This window comes from Patagioenas fasciata, chromosome 27 (assembly GCF_037038585.1).
Source record: "Patagioenas fasciata isolate bPatFas1 chromosome 27, bPatFas1.hap1, whole genome shotgun sequence".
NCBI lineage: Eukaryota > Metazoa > Chordata > Aves > Columbiformes > Columbidae > Patagioenas > Patagioenas fasciata.
In genome coordinates, this window is record NC_092546.1 from 3,998,572 (window position 1) to 4,017,493 (window position 18,922).

Genomic DNA, 18,922 nt, shown 5'->3' on the forward strand with positions numbered 1-18,922 from the left:
CTCTAAGGAACTTGGGGTGCTCAGAGGAGCCTTGGATGGTCTAAGGGGTGCAGGGTGCTCTGGGGTGTTTGGGAAGCTCCAAAAGGCTTGGGGTGCCTGGAATGCTAAGGGGTCCAGGGCTTCCCAAGGGGCTCTGAGGACCACAGGATGCTCCGAGGACCCCTGGGATGATCTGAGGCCCCGGGATGCTCCGAAGGTCCGGGGTGCTCCATGAGCCCCGGGATGTCCCGAAGGCCCCCGCGACGCTCCGGCCGCCCGCAGCGCGGGGATGCAGAGCGCTCCCGGTGCCGGTGCCGGGGCGGGGGGCGGTAAAGGGGAGGGGTCGTGCGAAAACACCGGGAAAAGCAGCCGGTGGGAGCCGGGGCGGGGCCGGACGCCCCCGCCGCCCCCGCCCCCCCTTCCGCGCCGTTTCTTCCTCCCCCCGTTCCCCCCCCGCTCTCGCGACAGCTCCGTGCAGAAAATGGCCCCGCGGCCGTGCTGCCGCTGATGCGCTCCGGGCGGCGCCGGCCCCGCAGCCCCGGTACGTGCGGGACGGGACGGGACGGGACGCAGCACCGGGGGGACCCCGGCTGGGGGGACGTGGAGGGGGCAGCACCGGGGGGACCCTGGCGGGGGGGACACTGGCAGCGGGGGACACAGCGGCGCTTTGCAAGGAGCCGGGACACGCAGCGGGGCTGCGGGGGGGAGCTCCGGGCAAACCCCTCTGCCCGTGCCGGTGGCACCAGCCGTGGGGCTGTCGCCCATGGGGGGCTCCAGGTTACGGGGGTCACTACCCGTGGGGTGACTGGCCGTGGGGGGTGCGAGCCGTGGCTGTTATTGCTCACAGGGCTAATAGCTGTGGGTGTATTACCCATGGGGGGCTACTAGCCACAGAAACCACTAGCCGTGGGGTTACTGCCTGCGGGGCTGGTAGCACAGGGACAGTTTTTGCAGGTGCGTGTGGCCCGTGGGAGCACTGGCACCCTTTTTCCCATCCCAAGTATCCCGGGGCTGCACCCACCGGGGTCTCTCCATGGTCTCTCCATGGTCTCTCCATCTTCCCACACACGTGGGAGCCGCTTTGTTGCTGTCAGGGGTTGGGGGGATGCGGCTGCTGGAGCGTGGGGGCTCCCACAGCTCGGTCATGGTGTGAACTTGACAGAGGCCGGGGCTGCATGGTCAGGGGCAGCTCTGTCTGGGCTCAGGGAGGATGGTCTGTCCTCCCCAGACGGCTCCTGAAAGGACAGAGGGACTTTTCCCAGCTGAAGAGCTGATGTAGCCCAGCTGGCCATGGGCAGCCAGGTGAAGGTGGGCGCCAGGACGGTGCAGGGACGTGGGGACATGGCAGCACAGCTCTTCCTCGTTCACACGCCACCCTGGTCACCCATGGCTTGGAGCAAGCGGGGGACATGACAGGAACCCCAGGGCAGCTCTGTGGTGAAGGCAGAAAGAAAAGATGCTTCCCAAGGAACCACCGAAGGGCCTTGGCTGAGCTGTCCCCATGTCTGCCCTGGGGACGTGGCACAGTGGCTGTGTGGGGGCTCAGCACTTGCCCCTTGGGTGCCCACACTGCCACTGGCACCCGCTGCACTGAGGTTTGGGGTGTCCTCGGGGTGAGGTAAAGGGGAAAAGTATTGAATTAGCAGCTTTGCTCCAGCCCAAGGTGCGATTAGGGCGCTCAAGTCGCAGTGGGCATCACCAACCCTGGGGCTGCTGGGTGACAGATGCCCAGAGCATCTTCATCCCCTCTCCAGCTCTTATAAGGCTCCCTGTGACGCCTGAAGGTCCCAGGAGGATTTACAACGTGCATTTTAATGTATAATGGGCATTTTAACCCCATGACCAGCGGCTGGAGCGTGTGCCGGGGTGGGCGGGGGCCTCGCCGCGCCGCTGTCACAGCCCGTGCGTCCTCCCTCCGCGCCGCTCCCCGGCTGAGCGATCACATGAGCCCCTTGTTCGGAGCCTTTGTCTCTCATCTCCTACGCCAGCGAGCTGCGTTTCGGGAAACCCGTGTAACCTCTGGCCACAGACCACGCGGAGATGCTCAGATAGGGTTATTTGTCCCATTTATCCCCCTTGGGTGGGTTTATAAAAGTCTTACGTGCTTGGCAATACGTATAAAGCCCCCGGTTCATTTGAAGAAGAAGAGCTGTATTAGTTATTAACTGAATCAGCACCAGCAGCTGCTCTGGATGGCCGGTAGCTGCAAGCCCTCTGTGCATCCCATCACCATCACCCCCCAAAAAGGATTTTTCCGGGGTCCCCATTAACCGCAGGGGCTGGAACAAGGAAGTTTGCTGCCAGCAGGTGCTCAAGGAGATTGAACCTGTGGTGGGAAAACCCTTCAAAAAGCGACACCAAGTTTGCAGTGGCTCCGGGATTTGGGTTTCCAGGGCAGGGTTTGCACCGGCACTGGGAGAGTCACATCTCCGGTGGCCACATTGGGGACAGTGGCAGGTCAGCGGCACCTGGGTTGGAGCATCCTACTCAGGGTTACACAATGAAGAGTCCTGGAGAATGAAGAGTTGGACACCGTCCCATGGGAGGGGAGAAATGAAAGCAAAATGATGCAGGTGCCACCAGCTCCCCAAAAAACAGCACCTGGGCTCAGTATGTGGTGCTGCCATTGTGTCCACTGCCAGGAACACCCCTGCCATGGTCAGCTTTGCTCTGGCAGGACGTTGTGGGACAGCGAGATGGGCACAGGTGGCAATGAGGTGTCCCCAGGGCCACCCCACCTGCCCTCAGCACCTGCTCAAGAGGCATTTTCTCAGCTTTTCCAGAGAAAAATCAACTTGAAACATGTCTCTAGGGTACAACCGGGAAATGGAGAACAGCATCAGACAGCGCAGCTGAGATGGGAGGAAGGGGGTTTTGGTACAAGCTGGAAAATCTGCAGGTGCTGCTGGGTTTGACCCCGGAACAACAGGAGCTGACAGCCCTGCTGTGATGCTACCGAGGAAGAATCTCCTGGTGACTTGAAAAAGCTTGCTTGTGCTCTTGGTGCGGCGGGTGCGAGTGTCCCACTCCCTCATGGCCTCATCCCGAGACCGTCGGTCCCCACGGGACTGTCAGCGGGATGGGGACAGGCGGTGACATCGAGGACTCATCCAGAGTCAGCGTTTCCAGGTGGGGACCTGGGGAGGTTTGCTACAGATCTCACGTTACCAAGAGATGCTCCAGCAGGACTGAAGCCTCCCAGCCTTGGGGACAGCACCGAAACGTGGTGGTGCCACACAGACCCTGCACAGGGGGCTGAGCGGGAAGGCACAGCCCTACCTTGACCCTTTTAATGCTTTTTCTCTCAAGAGGAGATTCCTCAGGGTTTTTTTGCCCAGGAAAAACTGGCCTTTCCCCCTCCTGATAAAACAAAGCACCATCGAAGCCGCCGTGAACTTTCCGCACGGCATCCACCCCGTGTCCCCGGCCCCGCTGCTTCGCGCAGAGCGAGCAAACCAGAAGTTAAAAGAAGCAACACAACCGCCAAACAAAACCGTAAGCCGGGGGGCAGCTGGAGGACTAATCCTGCATGCATTGCCCCCCTCTGCTGGTGCACTGACCACTGGGTCGCAATCCCAGCGCCGCCGGTTGCTGCAGTAACAGCCGGGCTGGAGCGGAAAGCTGGAAAATGCCTCTTGAGCAGATGTTAACGGGCAGGTCTGGCAGGGCCGGGGGGGATGGACGTGGCCGATCCCCAGGGACATTTGTGTTCAGAGTCACCGAGCTCTGGAGGGAAACATTAACCCTGTAACCAGCTGCGTGTTGCAGCCACTCCACAGACCCAGTGCTTATTATTATTATTATCATTATCATTATTACATGGTGTTTCAAAAAGGTGGGCATTGCTATGAGTTCAACTGTTGTCTCCATGTTGTCCATGCAGCGGGTGGAGTGAACGTTTGTAAAGAGGTTGCTAGAACTTGGTAACTTGTTAAACCCTTTGTAAATTTTTGTGTTGTTGTAACGTGTTGCCATTGTGAAATACACAGCTTTGAAATGGGGTCCATCTTTTTGAAACACCCTGTAGTAGTAGTATTGTTGTTGTCGTCGTCGTTTTCTTGTTAACTTTGAGGTTAAGAGGCTATTGAGAAATCTCTCAGAATAAGGGACTTTTCAGATGCTTGGGCATCAGGATTTGGTATCTGGCCTTGTTATGAGGATTTGGTATCTGGCTTTTGCACATCGAAGCCTCGTGCCGAGGCTCCGTGGGGCTGAGCCAGTTGAATTTTGGGGACCATCTGATGTGGGTTGTGTGGAGGAACCGTCCCCACACGTCAGCTGGGAATGGGGCAATGGGACCTCTTGGCTGGAAAACCCTTTGACACTGGGATGGGGGGAGTCTCCAGTGAGCCCCCCGGCGTGGCTGGGGGCTGGAGCTCCTGCAGTCCCTGTTTGGTGGCACTGAGACTGCACCGCCTTGGCGGGGAGGGGGGTCCTGGGGTTTGGGGGGATTGACTATAGATGCTGGACCTTACCCCAAAGCGGGAGTTTGGCGACGTGTGGGGCAGGCTGTGCTGGAGGGCAGCTTTGGGGGGAAGCTTCTGGGGGGGGTGTGGAGCACCCCTGGGGTGGGAGAAGAAGGAAGGGATGGCGATGGCGCTGGGGGGGGCCAAGCACAACGCCCCCAGGGTGAAGTCCTGCTTTTGCAGCACGCTCCCTGTGCAGAGGTGCTGCAAAGCCCCAGTGAAGCCAGAACCTCCTGCCAGCTTGGCCCAGGGGTCCCCAAGCAGAAGGGTTGGTCTCACAGGGACAAGGCACCGAGGAGGAGGAGGAGGAGGCAGTCACATCGCTCTATGTCAGCGTTTAACCTCTCGCCCTTGCGCCCGGTGTAGCATCGCTGGGAGAAGACGCCATCGGCAGGACAAACCTCGTCCCGCGCACACCAGCGGCCAGGCCATGAAGACGGAGAAGGATGAGGCTGTACCCACCTTCTCCCTGGGGGGTAAATACACCGGAGAGGGTGCAGGTGAGTCCCTAGTGCTGCGGGGTGGGGTTGGTGACAGGATTCGGGGCAGGAGGAGCCTTTTGCTCCTTTTGCCGTGTGGTCCCTTTGGCTGAATCCCACCCCAGAGGGGTGGCTGGGAGCACCCTGAGGCTGTGCATGGGTGTCCACGTGGTATCGCCCAGCGTGTTCATCACCGGCTTTGCCTTTGTACCAGCAGCTTTTTCTAGAGCAAGGACACCCCTGTCTCATTGAGGTGCTGGAGCGAGTTGAGAGAAGGGAACGGAGCTGGTGAGGGGCTGGAGCACAAGCGTGATGGGAGCGGCTGAGGGACCTGGGGGTTCAGCTGGAGAACAGGAGCTGAGGGGAGACCTTCTGATCTCTGAACTGCCTGAAAGGAGCTTGGAGCCAGGGGGGTCGGGCTCTGCTCCCCAGGAACAAGCGCCAGGAGCAGAGGAAACGGCCTCAAGTTGTGCCAGTGGAGGTTGAGGTCGGATGTGGGGAACAATTTCTTCCCCAAAGGGCTGTGGGGCATTGGAACAGGCTGCCCAGGGCAGTGCTGGAGTCACCATCCCTGGAGGACAGACGGACAGGAGGTTCTCAGGACATGGGGCAGTGCGAGGGGTGGGTTACGGTTGGACTTGATCTTGAGGGGCTTTTCCAACCAAAATGATTCTGTGATTCTGTGACCACCTCCAGCCCCTTCCAAGCCTGATGCCCCCAGACCCCTGTTTGCCCGCACCCCTGTCTCTCAAGGGTGGGGAGGAGGGCAGAGGGGGCCGTGGTTTAGGACGGGGCTGGCGCTTGGCGCTGCCTGTGCTGCCCAAGGACCTGTCCCCACAGGTTGCAGCGAAGCGGCTCTGCCCGGTGGCCCGATGCCAGTGGTGGGGAGCAGAGGGACCCCAGCCCAGGACCTGCGGCCACTGAAGCGCAGACCTGTCCCAGGTGAGCCCAGCCCTGCCCCGTGGAGGTGACAGCGACAGCGGGGATGGGGCCAACACATCTGTCTCCTTCCAGGGAAGCATTACCAGTGCTCGAGCTACGGCTGCAAACTGGCCTTCCCCAGCATGCAGGAGCTGATGGACCACCTGAAGGTCCACTACAGACCCACGCAGTCCCTCGAGGGTAAGACTGGGACGCCTTGTGTGCCCCCATGGTGCCTTTGTTTGGCTGGGAGGTGGCAAAGCAAGGCTTGGAGCTCGGGCAGCGCTGGTGGTGCCTGTGCCTGCAGGAGATGCTGCACAGCACTGGACAGGAGGGGGGAGAGCATGGGAGGTGCTGGAGACCCACTGGTGGGGCTGCCCCGGCCTGGGGGTGCCCGGGGGTGCAGTGCAGTGCAGCCGGGCTGATACTGACCCTGTAACCCCATTTCTTTGCTCAGGCAAAACCTTCCAGTGCCCCACGCTGGGCTGCACGGAGACCTTCCCCAGCATGCAGGACCTCATGGCCCACATGAAGGTGCACTACAAGCCCAACCGCTACTTCAAGTGAGTCCCGCTGGTCCCCAACCCATCTGCATCCCACCTGTTGGGCAGCGCCCAAACAGCCCCTCCAGGGCCAGGGTGGGGGGATGCAAAGGTGAACGCCGATGCTGACGCCGCTTCCCCGGCCCCCCAGGTGTGAGAACTGCCTGCTGCGCTTCCGGACACACCGCTCGCTCTTCAAGCACTTGCACGTCTGCTCCGACAGCGCCAGCAGCCCCACGCCCCCCGCCAAAGCCGACAAGCCCATCCCGCCTGCTACCTCTGCCCCGGAGAAGGAGCCCCCCACCAAGCCCCCCGAGGCGCTGCCCAAGCTCCTGAGCGTTATCCGGCCCCCGGAGAAAGAAGCCATCCTCCCCAGCATGGACACTGCCCCGGCGGCCCCCGCCGCCCTCCCCACCAGCCTCCCGGAGCTGCCCAGCTCGCTGGAGGCGATGCCGCTGGTGTCGCCGGCCCCGCACCCCTTCCCGCTGCTGGAGCCCGGCCTTTTTGGGCCGTCGTCCTTGACTCGGTTCTCGGGGCCACCCCCTTCGTCAGTGGCGGGGCCGTTCCTGCCCTACGTGCACCCCTCGCACTACAGCTTGCCCCAGCCCCTGGCGCAGCACCGCCTGCGACCCTACGTGCCGGGCCACGGCCCCCCCGTCTCCAACGCCGTCTGGAAGAAAAGCCAAGGTGAGTGCGTGGGGCCGTTCGGGACAAACCTTCTGCTCCCGCCTTGACCAGCAGCTCCCGGAGGAGCACCCGGAGCTGAGGATCCCCCTCCGGCTGTCCCAGCACCCCCCCAGCCCCATCCCACCCACACCCCCGTCCATCCCCCCCGCAGGGATGCTCGATTGGAGAAAGCGCCAGCAACCACCAAAAAGAAAAAGCCTCCAAATTTTCCCAGCCCTGCTGCTCCCCAGCGTGCTGGGGGTGCGAGGCGGGGGGGCCAGGCTCGGCCTGCCCCCCACATTGGTGTCTCCCCACCCCGACCCCAGGGAGGGGAAGACCTAATGCTTGTCTTGGCCCTCGATTCCCTCCGCAGGTGTGAGTGTCAGCCCACTCCTCCCATGCTTTGGCTCAGGAGTGACCGCAGGTTAGTTTGGCACCTACTGGTTGGGGGCTGCTTTCTGTCACTTTGGGGGGGGGCGGTGGGCAGCGGGGGGGCTGCAGGGGCTGGGAGAGGCCCCACCATGGGGATGCGCTGCTCCCAGAGAGCGGAGGGGGAGGGCAGGCTCCCTCGTTTTCGGGAGCTGCGGAGAGGGGATGCTGCCCAGGTAGGGCTGGAGATGGGGGGCCAGCAGCAGCACCCCCGGGAGCCACCGCGCTGGTTCCTCTGGTGCCCGTGGACAGAAGCAGCAGGAGAAGGAGCTGCTGCAGCTGCTTGGGCTTGAGCCCCCCAGCCCTGTAGCTGGAAAGTTCGCTCCATGGGGTGCGGAGAGAGGACCGACGGGCAAAGGGAGGTGGGGCCAAGGGGCACAGCCTTGGGGTTTCCCACGTGGGGAAGGGACCCCATGCATGTGGGGCTCGGAGTGGGGGTGCTCCTGCCCCCACAGCGCTGTCTGATCTGAGCCCCACAGCACCCAGCACGATGCTGCCGGCACCTGGGGCCGCCCGCCCCGCACCCCGCACTCCAGCACAGCCCCCCCCAGTACCGGCCGTGCCGGGGCCGCCGTGCTTCCCTCTTCTCCCATCCTTGCAGGACACTCGTCCAACAGCCGCATCGTGTGGGAGCACACGCGGGGCCGCTACACCTGCATGCAGTGCCCCTACTCCACGGCCTCGCGCGAGGAGATGACGCTGCACATCGAGGACCACCGCAAGAACCCCCCCGCACCGCCCCCCCGCATGGACGCGGGGATGGGTACGGACCCTGCGGGGGGACGGGAGGGACCCCAAGTGGTGGGATGTTCATGGGGAAGGGGCTGGAGCTGCCCCACCTGGATCCTGCTGCCCTGGAGGGGGGTGGCTGGCCATGGGGGTGGGCAGTGGGGTCTGGCTTTGCTGCCCACAGCAATGTCCTGGGGGGGTGTCTGTGTGTCCTCCCTGTGTCCCCCCCGACTGGGTACGAGCCCCCGAGCAGCCTCGCAGGGCTTTGGGGTGCGAGGGCTGGCTTGTGGTGCTGACTGCTCTCTTCCCTCTCCCTCCAGATTTCGGGGTGGGCATCCCCTCCTTCCACGCCAAGCTGCAGCCGGACATGGAGAACTCCCTGTACTCCCAGCTCTGACGGCCCTGGCGCCCACGGGACTGCTCCTGCACCCCCCCCAAACCCCCGCAGCCAGAGGCAGGGGACACCGCACCGCCCCATGTCCCCATGCTGGGACAGGGACCCACCGTCCCGGGTACCGGAAGCATCCCCCAGCACTGAGGGGCAGGGAGGGGGGCTGCTTTGGGGTTGGTTTCTTTTTGTCTTTAATTTCTACCTTCCCTTTTGGTTTTGGAAACTCGAAGCCCCCAGACTCCTGCGTCTCCTGCCCCCCCCGCCAAAGGTTTCATTGCTTCAGCTCCAGGGGCTCTGGGGGGAGCCCAGTAGGTTGCACAGGAGTTAGTGGACTTGTCTGGAATGAGATCTTGAAATAATAAATGGGAATTGTAGAGGCGGGAGAGCCTGTGTCGGTCCCCACGGCGGCTGTAGTGACAGGGAGAGGGGCTGGCCCTACGGATCCCCCCCATCCAAAGGGGGAACAGATGGGGATGGGGTGGGGGTGGCCCCAGCAGTGTGGGCTGGTCCTGCCCTGGGTGGGGAAGGGGGAGGAGAAGGGGTTCTCCCTGCCCCCCCAGCCCCTTTCAACCCATCCCAAACCATGAAGGGCTCCTGAGAACCGGGTCCCGCTTCCCCCACGGGTGCCAGCCCATCCTGGCGGGGGGGGAGAGTTTGTTCTAAACTGGTGCTGCTCCGCACCCCGGCTTGGGTGCTGCCCCCAGCCCCAGGCCTGCACACAAACCTTGGCGGGGCTGCCCCACCATCGCTGGCTCAGCCCTGGCTCTTGCTCCTGGAGCTTCCCCTGTCCCAGACTCATTCACCCCAAAACACAGGTCCTGGGGAGCCCCAGCACCCAGAGCTCAGCGCTGGGATGGAGGCTCAGGACGCGGGATGCACCCTGGGGTGGGGGAGGGGAGGTCACCAAAGGCAGCGCTAGCACAGTGAGGATGGACAGACGGATGAGCTGCAGCTCCAGCGCTGCTGCCCCATGCCCAGGAGTGAGCGGGGGCTCCCTGTGCGGCTGGTGGGGTGGGAGGGGGCAGCGAGGCTGTGTGTGAAATGGGGGGGGGGGCGCTGGGCGGGCAGCACTGGGGTGCAGCAGACCCCAAAGCAGCAGTGGGGGGCAAAGCTGCTCTGCATCCCTTCTCTGGCCATGCAGGGCCTGAGGATGCTCCCCCATCCACTGCAGACCCCCCCTCAGCAAACAGCAAGGGACCCCGCGGTCCCCACCAAGGGGGGAACACGGTGACACTGGGTACAACTTGGACCCCCGCCCCATCCTACAGAGGGGTTCCCTCTCCCTACTTGTGTCTGTACCCCTAACACCCACTTTCCTCCTCCTCCCACCCCAAAACCCAGCAGTGGGGGCACAGGACAGACCCCCCCTTCGCAGAAAAGCTGGCCCGAAATTTCGACCCGGTGCCCCCATCTGCAGCCCAGACCCCCCCCCCAAAGCAGAGGCAGCAAAGGCGACGTTCACCGCAATGGCTTTTTAGAAACTGAAGTCTTTATTAAAAGTTTTATCCAAATTCTGTAACAAAAGATACAAAAGGGCTGGAGATCCTTATTTCTGGGACTAGTCTGACCAATCAAAACCTGACAGTTACTAGGCTAATATAAAATCCATACAATCTGCTAAAAATGCAGGGAAAAAAATTAGAAGTAACTGCTGCTCTGTAATTTCTTTTAAAAAATTCCTTTTTAACATTTATAAGTTACTCAGTTTGCATTTTACAGGACTAGTTCTTCTCCGAATGGTTACAGCTACTGTACAATGCAAGAGACAACAGCGAGAACAGAAACAAAAGCAACAGAAAGTCGGATGTGCCGCAACACACCCCCCTCCCCTGCGGGAACCGCGCGTCTCGCCCCCCAGCGCCGGGATCCCCCGGACCCCCCCAAAGTGCCCATGGGCACCCCAACAGCGGGAGAACAGCGGTTACCCCCCAGCACCCAGCAGGTGCCGTCCCTTGGGTGCCACGGGGCTGATTCTCCCCCAAAACCAAGGGATGTGCCAGCTGAACCCCTCCATGCAAAGGGCTGGCGAGGGGTCAAAAACCCACCTGGCTGAATCCCCCCCTTGTCCCCCTTCCAGGCACCGCGGGGACATGGGGGACACGTCCTCCACGGCGCCTTCTTGGCGTAAACCCGAGCGGGTGAGAGCTGCGATTGCTCTTCGTGCTGCAAAGAGGAGGAGGAGGATGCGGACACGGCCAAGGAGACTGTCCAGAGCTGGGCAGAAGGACCCTGAGAACATACAGGCTAACACGGACTGCCGGGAACGCCGAGTTAGGTGCATCACAGTGATACTGGTTGAAGGTGTTTCTGTACAGTGCGAAACGGAGGTCGACAGAAGCGCAGTATCCCTCGACTTGCCCTTTCCTACCTCTCCGAAAGGCGAGCGGCTGCTGCGGGAGGACGAGGGGCCTCATCACAGCAGCTCGCAGCCGCCAAAACGTCAAATGAACAACAAAAATAATCCGACTTACTTGGATGTCCCAAGTGAAAGGTATTGGTGGCCAGCGGGAAAAATATTCCAGTTTATAAGAATAAAAATAGGAAAGCAAGTGTAGGGCTACTGCAAGGTGCATCGACAGAGGTACCAGGTCATGCAAGCAGCCAACCCCCCCTCCCCAAGCCCCCGGGCACCCCCATTCCCCAGCGCTAAAGTATCTTCGAGCATCTCCAGCGATCACATCACCGTTATTTCTGATCAGAGAGACCTCAGCGATCGTTCGCTTTGAGTCCACTCGGATGACCCAGGTCTGTACCCACTGCTCAAGATGGCTCAAGCGTCTTCGGAAAAGCTGCTCTGACACCAAACGCCTCCGTTGCTGGCAGCTGGAGCTCTGGGTCCAGTGTGGCGAGGCTGATTTCAGACACAAAAGATACCCTAGGAGGAAACTTATTTCTCTTTTTTTTTTCTTTTTTTTTTGTTTTGTTTTTGCAAACTGCTGCACAAACCACAGAACGGAGAAAGCCTTTGGTCATGAGATACTTGTGAGAAAGTGAGCCTTGTATGGAAGATTCCCCTGAATGCCTACAGTATTCTACATCTTAAAAAAATATATTGTGGATGCTGCAGCCATACAAAGGGGGGAGGAGCGGGAGACGGGGATTTACAGTCTCACATAGACACAACGGGGAGGTTAAGACAAGCACAGTCAGAGTCTGTCAAACTGATTGGCTCGCTGGGATCAGTCATCCTCATCGTCCTCTTCGTCTTCTGGATCTTCCTCTCCTTCATCCTCTAGATTTCGTTTTCTCTTTTCGCCTCGCGGAAGCTCTGCAAAAAGAGGTGAAGCGTGGAGCTCCGCTCGGCTTTGCGGAACAGCGGCTGAACCGTGGCGCCGTGCCACAGCAGCCCGGCTCTACCGGGCAACAAGCACGGACCAGACCGGCACCAATGCGGAGCAGAGATCACCCTGCCCGGCTCCGCCTGGCACCCAGAAAAGCCTGGACTAGCACAAGACTTTAACTCTTTTCTATGACCTCCAAGTATCCTACACTGAAAATGTCTGTTGGGTTTTGGGGGGTTTTTGCTGTTGCTGAGCACCCCCAAAAATGTAGCACCTGCAGAATTGAGTCATTTCTGCCCAAGGTCATTCAGGATCGTCTGAAGTCACGGCAGCCGCTGCTCTGCCGCGGTTCACCCGGGTGTTTGTGGTTTGTCACAACCAGAGTGCGGACTCAGGTCTGCGCTCCCCTCCAGAGCTGGGACAGGACCGTGTCCCTCCAGGAGCATCTCACACACACACTGACAATGGCATCCGAGACAGACGCACGGACTGGCACCTCAAGCTACTTACAGCTGCTTTCCTAGGCAATTTCTCTCTTTAATACTCGGCGATTTACCCAGCTCGGTTGGTATTAGCAAGCACTGAAGCCGGTTTGTCCATCACCACTGTGTGACCCCTTGGTCTATAACCGCATGAGCAACAGCTTGAGCGGTGCCCATGAGCAGACGCTGCGCTTCTAACCAAGGACAAACTGCAGGCACCGAGCTTGGAAAGCTCTGCAAAACCAGCAAGCGTGTGAGACTGCTGAGGCAGCTTTGCAAGCGCTTTGTTAAGATCTGACTCACCATCATCAGCTTCGTCTTCTTCATCGTCCTCACCATCTTCCTCCTCATCTTCCTCCTGGCGTCAAAAGAAGGCGTTTTGTTGTCAGAACCACAATCCCAGGGTGTCATTTTGCAGCAGTGCCACTTTATCAATTGAAGCCACGGGAAGTACCGGGCCAAGCAATAAACATAGAATCACAGAATCATTGTGGCTGGAAGAGACTCTCAAGATCATCGACTCCAATCGTTAACCCACACCTGGCACTGCCCCATGTCCCCAAGAACCTCATGCATACGCCTTTTAAACACCTGAAGGGATGGTGGCTGTGGACCATGAATCTAAAGGTGTATGGGAAGAGGCAGAACACGCAGTGACACTCAGCAGATCTGCCCCCAAAGAGTCACTGGGACATCTGGTCAGATGGGTCACCAGATGAAGGGACAAAGGTGCTACCGTACACAGCAATGTGCTACTGAAAGCCTCACCTCATCGTCTACTCCATCCTCCTCCTCTTCACCTTCCAGATCATCATCTTCATCTTCTTCATCATCAATGACTTCTTCATCCAAATCATCTTCCTCGTCATCATCCTCCTCTTCCTCACTTTCTAGCAAAAGAAGGAGGAGGTAAGCGTGACAGTTCCCAGACATCACATTCCCGCTTCCAACGCCAGCGCGACGTGAGCAGCGGGAATCACACAGAACACACGTGTACAATGTGCCAAAACGCTGCAGCACGTCTCGTTTCTTACTCAGGCTGCCAAGGGAGGGAGCGGGGTTACCCAGGCCACCCCCACTTCACTGGCAAGTTATAATCCCCCTCTATTTAGCAAGAGAAGGGGAAAAAGGGTTGTTCCCCAGCCAGAAAAATCAAGAGGAGAAAACCCTCACCTTCCCCGTTCTCATACTCATCTTCCAGCCCATCCCCGTCTGCTTCAGGGTCTGAGTCAGGGGCTTCCTGGTAATCAGCATCAAACCCATCCAGGTAGGTGAGCTGGGGCAGGAGGGTGAACACGCTCTCCCGGTAGTTGATGAGCATCGTCACCTCACAGTTGAAGAGGTCCAGACTATGCAAGTTCGGCAGCTTTTTCTGCAAAGATCAATTTGTTCGATTATTTACGAGTTGACACTGTTGGAAGATCAGGCAGCCATCAGAGAACAGCTGGTTTGCTACGCAGATCTAGTACAGAAGTGTCTCTGCATGCATTACTTGCTCCTCAGACTGAGAGAAGTTATTGCTATTGCTAAATGTAACCAAAGGTTTCTTTCCAGCTCCTCTGTCCTAGTTTCCCCTCCTTGGAGTAGCTCCCTGTGTAACCATTTGCAGATCTTGCTCCCTTTGGAGCGGGTGTGCAACAAGCACAGCAAGCCCAGCTCCTCGAGCAGGACCCATCCTGTCCAAAACGTCAGGCAAAATACTCCAGACCACAAGACGCGGAGAGCAGAGCAGAGCAGAGCAGAGCGCCTGCAGAATGCGGCCCCTGCTCAGGCCATGGCCCCGCGCACCACGTCAAGAGGAGGAATAAAACATTTCAGGCTCTTTCTGGAGGACACGGAGGGACCAAAGGCAACGAGGCAAACGCCCCAGAGTCAGAATCACAAGGCACCAGCCCTCCTTGGGGCAGCTCAGATGCCCCGGGAACCCCCCGCAACGCACACTGTGACAGCACCCAGGCGAGAGGGTCCCAGCACCTTTGGTCTGATGTGACGGACACCTCACGGTGTCCAAGCAACTCAGCTCCATGACACCCCAGGTGCCACCTACCTCCAACCGCATCCGACCCATTAACGGTCCTTTCTCAGATGGACACTGAGCACTGCATCCACAGTTTTACTCATCCAGCCCAATTTCACGCTTCTTTTAGCAACTGGCTGCTGGTTTTCCAGACAGAGGAGCCATTAACTATTAGCCCAGCCTCAAATTGGACCCACTCATCTGTTCCCATCAGAACCACGAAGTGCTGTTGGAACAGTTACCAAGACGTTGGACTTGTGCTGCACAGACACGCTCCCCAAAGGAAACAACGCCATCCCTCAGGTTCCAGCACGGCCTCCCACTCACCAAGGGCTCCAGGGTATTGATGTCTTTGATCTTGTTGCCGCTTAGATTCAAGTGTGTCAGGTTAGGAGTTCTCTCTGCTAGAACTTCAAGGCCACCAGAAATCCTGTTATCGCTCAGCTCCAGCTGCCAGGAGGGAATTCAAACGGTCACAAAGCGTCTCGGCTTCCAACACGGGGAATAAAATGGCTCTGAGAAGCAAACTACAGTGGGCAACCCAGGGCCAGGCCCTGTTTGTGAGACCACGACACAGAGCAGCAGTTCAAGTTTTCACTTGAAACCCCTTTCCACACTGCAGGACGCAGGGGTACATGCTCTAAAATCCAAAGTATTTATGATGTTACTGAAGCTTCTGACAGCAGCGCAGCAGCAAAAGAGAGAAAGGATGCTAAACGTATAACGAGCTCTAAAGCATTTTGTTGCATATTGAAAAAACACCTCTCTCACTTGCTCAGGTTGCAGGAGCAGAGGAAAAAGCAAAACTTGCCTTTTTCTGGCAAATGCAGGGAAAATAATTGTCAATGGGAAAAGGCAGGAGAAGTGGGACCTCAGGTCTGACTCACCTTCCGCAGTTTGTTGAGTTTGGGGAGGTTGGAGACGGACAGCAAGTTGATGTTGATCATGCTGAGGAACTCCAGGTTCTCGAAATACGAAGAGAGCCCAACGATCTCCCCATCGTCCGAGCGGCAGTTGTCCAGAACCAGCTCCTTCACCTGCCGACACACACCCCCAGCTGTCACCACAGTGACGCCCCAAAGCAGGCGGTGGGGCTGAAGGTCCCCTTTACATTAAGGGCCATGCAAGATCTCAAAGCCAAATAACTTTTTGTGAGGGCACAAGGTGAGAATCGTGGTGGTTCGGAGTCCACCCTTGAAGCACAAGCCACGCACCACCCCGAACCCCGCAGCGCCAGCCCAGCTTCACCTTCCCTGCTAAGAAGCACTAAGGGGTCGAACCATGAAGTCGCACCAAACATTTCACGCACAAGGGCATCAAAAAGCCCTTCGGAGAGTCACGCTTAAGGTTTCGCTAAGAGGCCAAGCAAGGTCATTCGGTTTTGTGCCCTTCCACTTTCTCCCCCACGCCACCGGGGTGCTGGAAAAGCTGCACCCAGAGGATTTGTTTCCCTGTGACCGTCCCCACGCAGAGGTGACACATCTGCCTGGGCAGGTGTCTGAGCAGACGAGCTCAACCTCAGGTTCCCAGGGCAGGACCACCGATGGCATCTCGCGGTTTTGCCCAGCACAGGTGACACACACCGAAGCCATCGCTGCTGTAATCCAGCACAAACATCAACCCCCTCCGGCATCAGCACCACGAAGCACCAGCACAGAACCGCTACCCCCAAACCACCCGGAGGGGGAACATACCTGGCACCCCCAACCCCCCCAAAGTGCAGGTGAGAGCTCAAGCCCCAGCTCTCCCAGGCCACTGCCAAAACTTGCCTTGAGCCCCCACATTCTTCACAGCAAGATGCCAAAAAAAGCACCCTCGGCCAGAAGGCTTGAGATGCTCTCCAAATTCCCCCTTTGCAGTGTTCCTGTTTCACCTCTCTTGCTCGGACCAGCCAGCTATTAGAGGGTTGTTTCAAACGCGCTTTGCCTCATCAGCAGCAGAGTTTCGGGGCTGCTGTGCCGCCCTGGCAGCACAGGCTCTGAATTTATTAACGCTTCAAACTCCAGAAGCGGCCTCGCTGGTCGGGGCTTCGAGCTGCGCAGCCAACGGGCTCAGCCCAGAGTTTTGTAGCTGAGCTCAGCTTGCTCCCGACACCGCAGATAAGGCTCCGGCTGCACCGAGATCCCCACGGCGGGGTCAAAGTGGCCAAAGCCACCATTTTGTCGGTGTGGGCACAGCGGCGAGCCCGAGCGCCACCGGGTTACGGGCCAGCCTGGCTGAGAGCGGCTCTAAGCCGGCGCAGAGCCCGGCCCGGCCCGCAGCGCAGCAGGAGCAGCCGGGCCGGTCCCTCCCGCAGCGGCCCCGGCTCGGTGCCCGGGCACACGGGCTCTGACCCCCCAAAACCTTCCCGGTGCCAACCCAGAGCAGACCCGCAGCCTCCGAGGGCCGTTCTCCTCCTGCAAACCCCTTCGCCAGCCACAAATCTCCAGCAAAAGCTCCGCTTGCAACCTGTTTTTCCGCACGCCGCTGTGACACGGCAACTTGTCCCCGAACCGAGTGACAGCCCCCGGCTATCTCGCTGCCGGCCGAACCCAGATAAGGCGCAGCCGCCTTTCCGCAGCCCCGCCGGGAGGTGCGGAGCCCCGGGCCCGGCCCATGGAGAGCGGGCGGCTCCGCTTCCCCCGCCGGGAGCCGGAAAGTTGAGGCGGTTGAGCCCGGGCGGCGAGAACGGCAGCTCCGGCACCCAGACCGCCCCGCTCGGGCCTGGCACCGGGACAGCCGGCGCTGAGGCGGCCGCCGAACTCTGACAGCGCGGCCCCCGGAGCCCCGGGGCGGGGGAGCCCGGCGGGGCGGGCCGGGGCAGGCCCGGGCGGCCGCTAACATGGCCGAGCCGCCATGGCTGCGCGGGGCCGCACCGGCCTTGCTGCGGGGCCGCGGCGCGGCGGGAGCCAGCGCAGCACAGCCCAGCCCGGCACGGCCCGGCCGCCCCCGCCGCCCATCGCCCCCGCTCCGGGACGGGCCGGGACCGGCCCGGCCGCCACCACCACCGCCCCGGGCCGGGCCGCGCCGCGCACGTGCGCGCCGCCATGCTGGGGGGGGAGCACCCCGCCGCGCGCTTCGCGCCCCCGGTTCCCGCTCAACCCCCTCCCGCCGTGCGGGACCCTCCGGACCGGGCTCCCCCCGCCCCTCGTCCCCCCGCCGCCCCCGCAGCACGTGCGGCCCCGGTTTCCCCACCCCACCCTTTCCCCCCCCCGCGCCCGCCACGCGCCGCACGGCCCCGGGTACCTCGCTCGGCTTCTTGTTGCGCAGCTCCAGCGTCAACCGGTTCTTCATCTCCATCCTCCCGCCGCCCCGAGCTCCGCTCCCCGCGCCGCCCCGAGCTCCCCGCGCGCCCCGCGCCGCTCCCGCCGCCCCGCCCCGCGCCGCCGCCTCCCGCCCGAGCCCGCGCGCGCCGCCGCCGCCCGCGCCGAGAAGGCGCCAACGGCAACAAAGGGCCGCGCGCCGCGCCCCCTGCCGGCCGCGCGAGCGCCGCGCCACCCCCGCTCCGCGCCGCAGCGCCCCCTGCCGGCCCCGCCCCGCCACCGCGCCGCCCCCGGGCCTGCGCTGCGCCCTGGTGGCCAAGGAGGCCGGCGGTACCTGGGGTGCATCAAAAGGGGGTGGTCAGTAGGTCAGAGAGGTTCTCCTGCCCCTTTGCTCTGCCCTGGGGAGACCACACCTGGAATCTTGTGTCCAGTTGTGGCCCCTCAGTTCCAGAAGGACAGGGAACTGCTGGAGAGAGTCCAGCGCAGCCACCAAGATGCTGGAGGGAGTGGAGCATCTCCCGTGTGAGGAAAGGCTGAGGGAGCTGGGGCTCTGGGTGCCAGAGCCTGGCCCAGGCTGCCCAGGGAGGTTGTGGAGTCTCCTTCTCTGCAGACATTCAAACCCGCCTGGACCCCTTCCTGTGGAACCTCAGCTGGGTGTTCCTGCTCCATGGGGGATTGCACTGGATGAGCTTTCCAGGGCCCTTCAACCCCTGACATTCTGGGATTCTGGGATTCTGGACCCCGCTCTCCCCCAGACCCTGTGTTCTGCCGGCACTGGGGCCACCAGGGTCCCATCCCTGGGTGCCATGTTCCCATTCACAGCACCATGTTCCCACCCCCAGTACCACATTCCCATCCCTAAGCACCATGTCCCCATCCCCTGGTGCCACATTCTCATCCCCAGGCACCACATTGCCATCCCTGCATGCCACACTCCCATTCCCAGCACCACGTTTTCCCTCCCCAGCACCACATTCCCAGCCCTGAGCACCATGTTCCCATCATCAGGTGCCACACTCTCATCCCCAGGAATCACATTCCCATGCCCAGCACCACATTCCCATCCCCAGCACCACATTCCCATCCCCAGATCCGCATTGCCATCCCTGAGCATCACACTCCCATGCCCAGCACCCCGTTCCTACCCCAGGCCTCCCTTTCCAGCCACTGCTGGGCTGTTCCTGCCCACGGCGCCGCAGCCGGGCAGGCTGATAAAGCCGGGGCGTTGCTTGAGCTTTCTGCTGAAGGAAGGACAAGATAACTGCGGGAACACCCTTGTTCCTCCAAGGGTCACAATG

At 60.7% G+C, this 18,922-nt stretch overlaps 2 protein-coding genes across 3 annotated transcripts; one reads left to right on the forward strand and one right to left on the reverse strand.

The window, feature by feature from the left end:
* The first annotated feature begins 170 nt into the window (after positions 1-170).
* Positions 171-8,980, forward strand: ZNF414 (zinc finger protein 414). Of its 2 annotated transcripts, XM_065858403.2 has the most exons (9): positions 171-520; positions 4,812-4,945; positions 5,765-5,866; positions 5,939-6,046; positions 6,303-6,408; positions 6,539-7,074; positions 7,427-7,477; positions 8,084-8,245; positions 8,532-8,980. In XM_065858403.2, exons 1-9 carry the CDS (start codon positions 186-188, stop codon positions 8,606-8,608), a joined length of 1,611 nt encoding a protein of 536 aa, XP_065714475.2. In that variant the 5' UTR covers positions 171-185; the 3' UTR covers positions 8,609-8,980. The 2 variants fall into 2 exon arrangements, with proteins under 2 accessions (XP_065714475.2, XP_071655744.1); XM_071799643.1 differs by lacking the exon at positions 7,427-7,477.
* Positions 8,981-10,069: 1,089 nt separating this feature from the next.
* LOC136113288 (acidic leucine-rich nuclear phosphoprotein 32 family member B) lies at positions 10,070-17,757 on the reverse strand. The gene is made up of 7 exons (XM_065858386.2): positions 17,608-17,757; positions 15,270-15,419; positions 14,710-14,832; positions 13,539-13,737; positions 13,134-13,255; positions 12,669-12,723; positions 10,070-11,870 (listed from the first exon to the last, which is right to left on the reverse strand). The coding sequence occupies exons 1-7, from the start codon at positions 17,659-17,661 to the stop codon at positions 11,782-11,784; spliced, it is 792 nt and encodes a 263-aa protein (XP_065714458.1). The 5' UTR covers positions 17,662-17,757; the 3' UTR covers positions 10,070-11,781.
* Between the last annotated feature and the right edge of the window lie 1,165 nt (positions 17,758-18,922).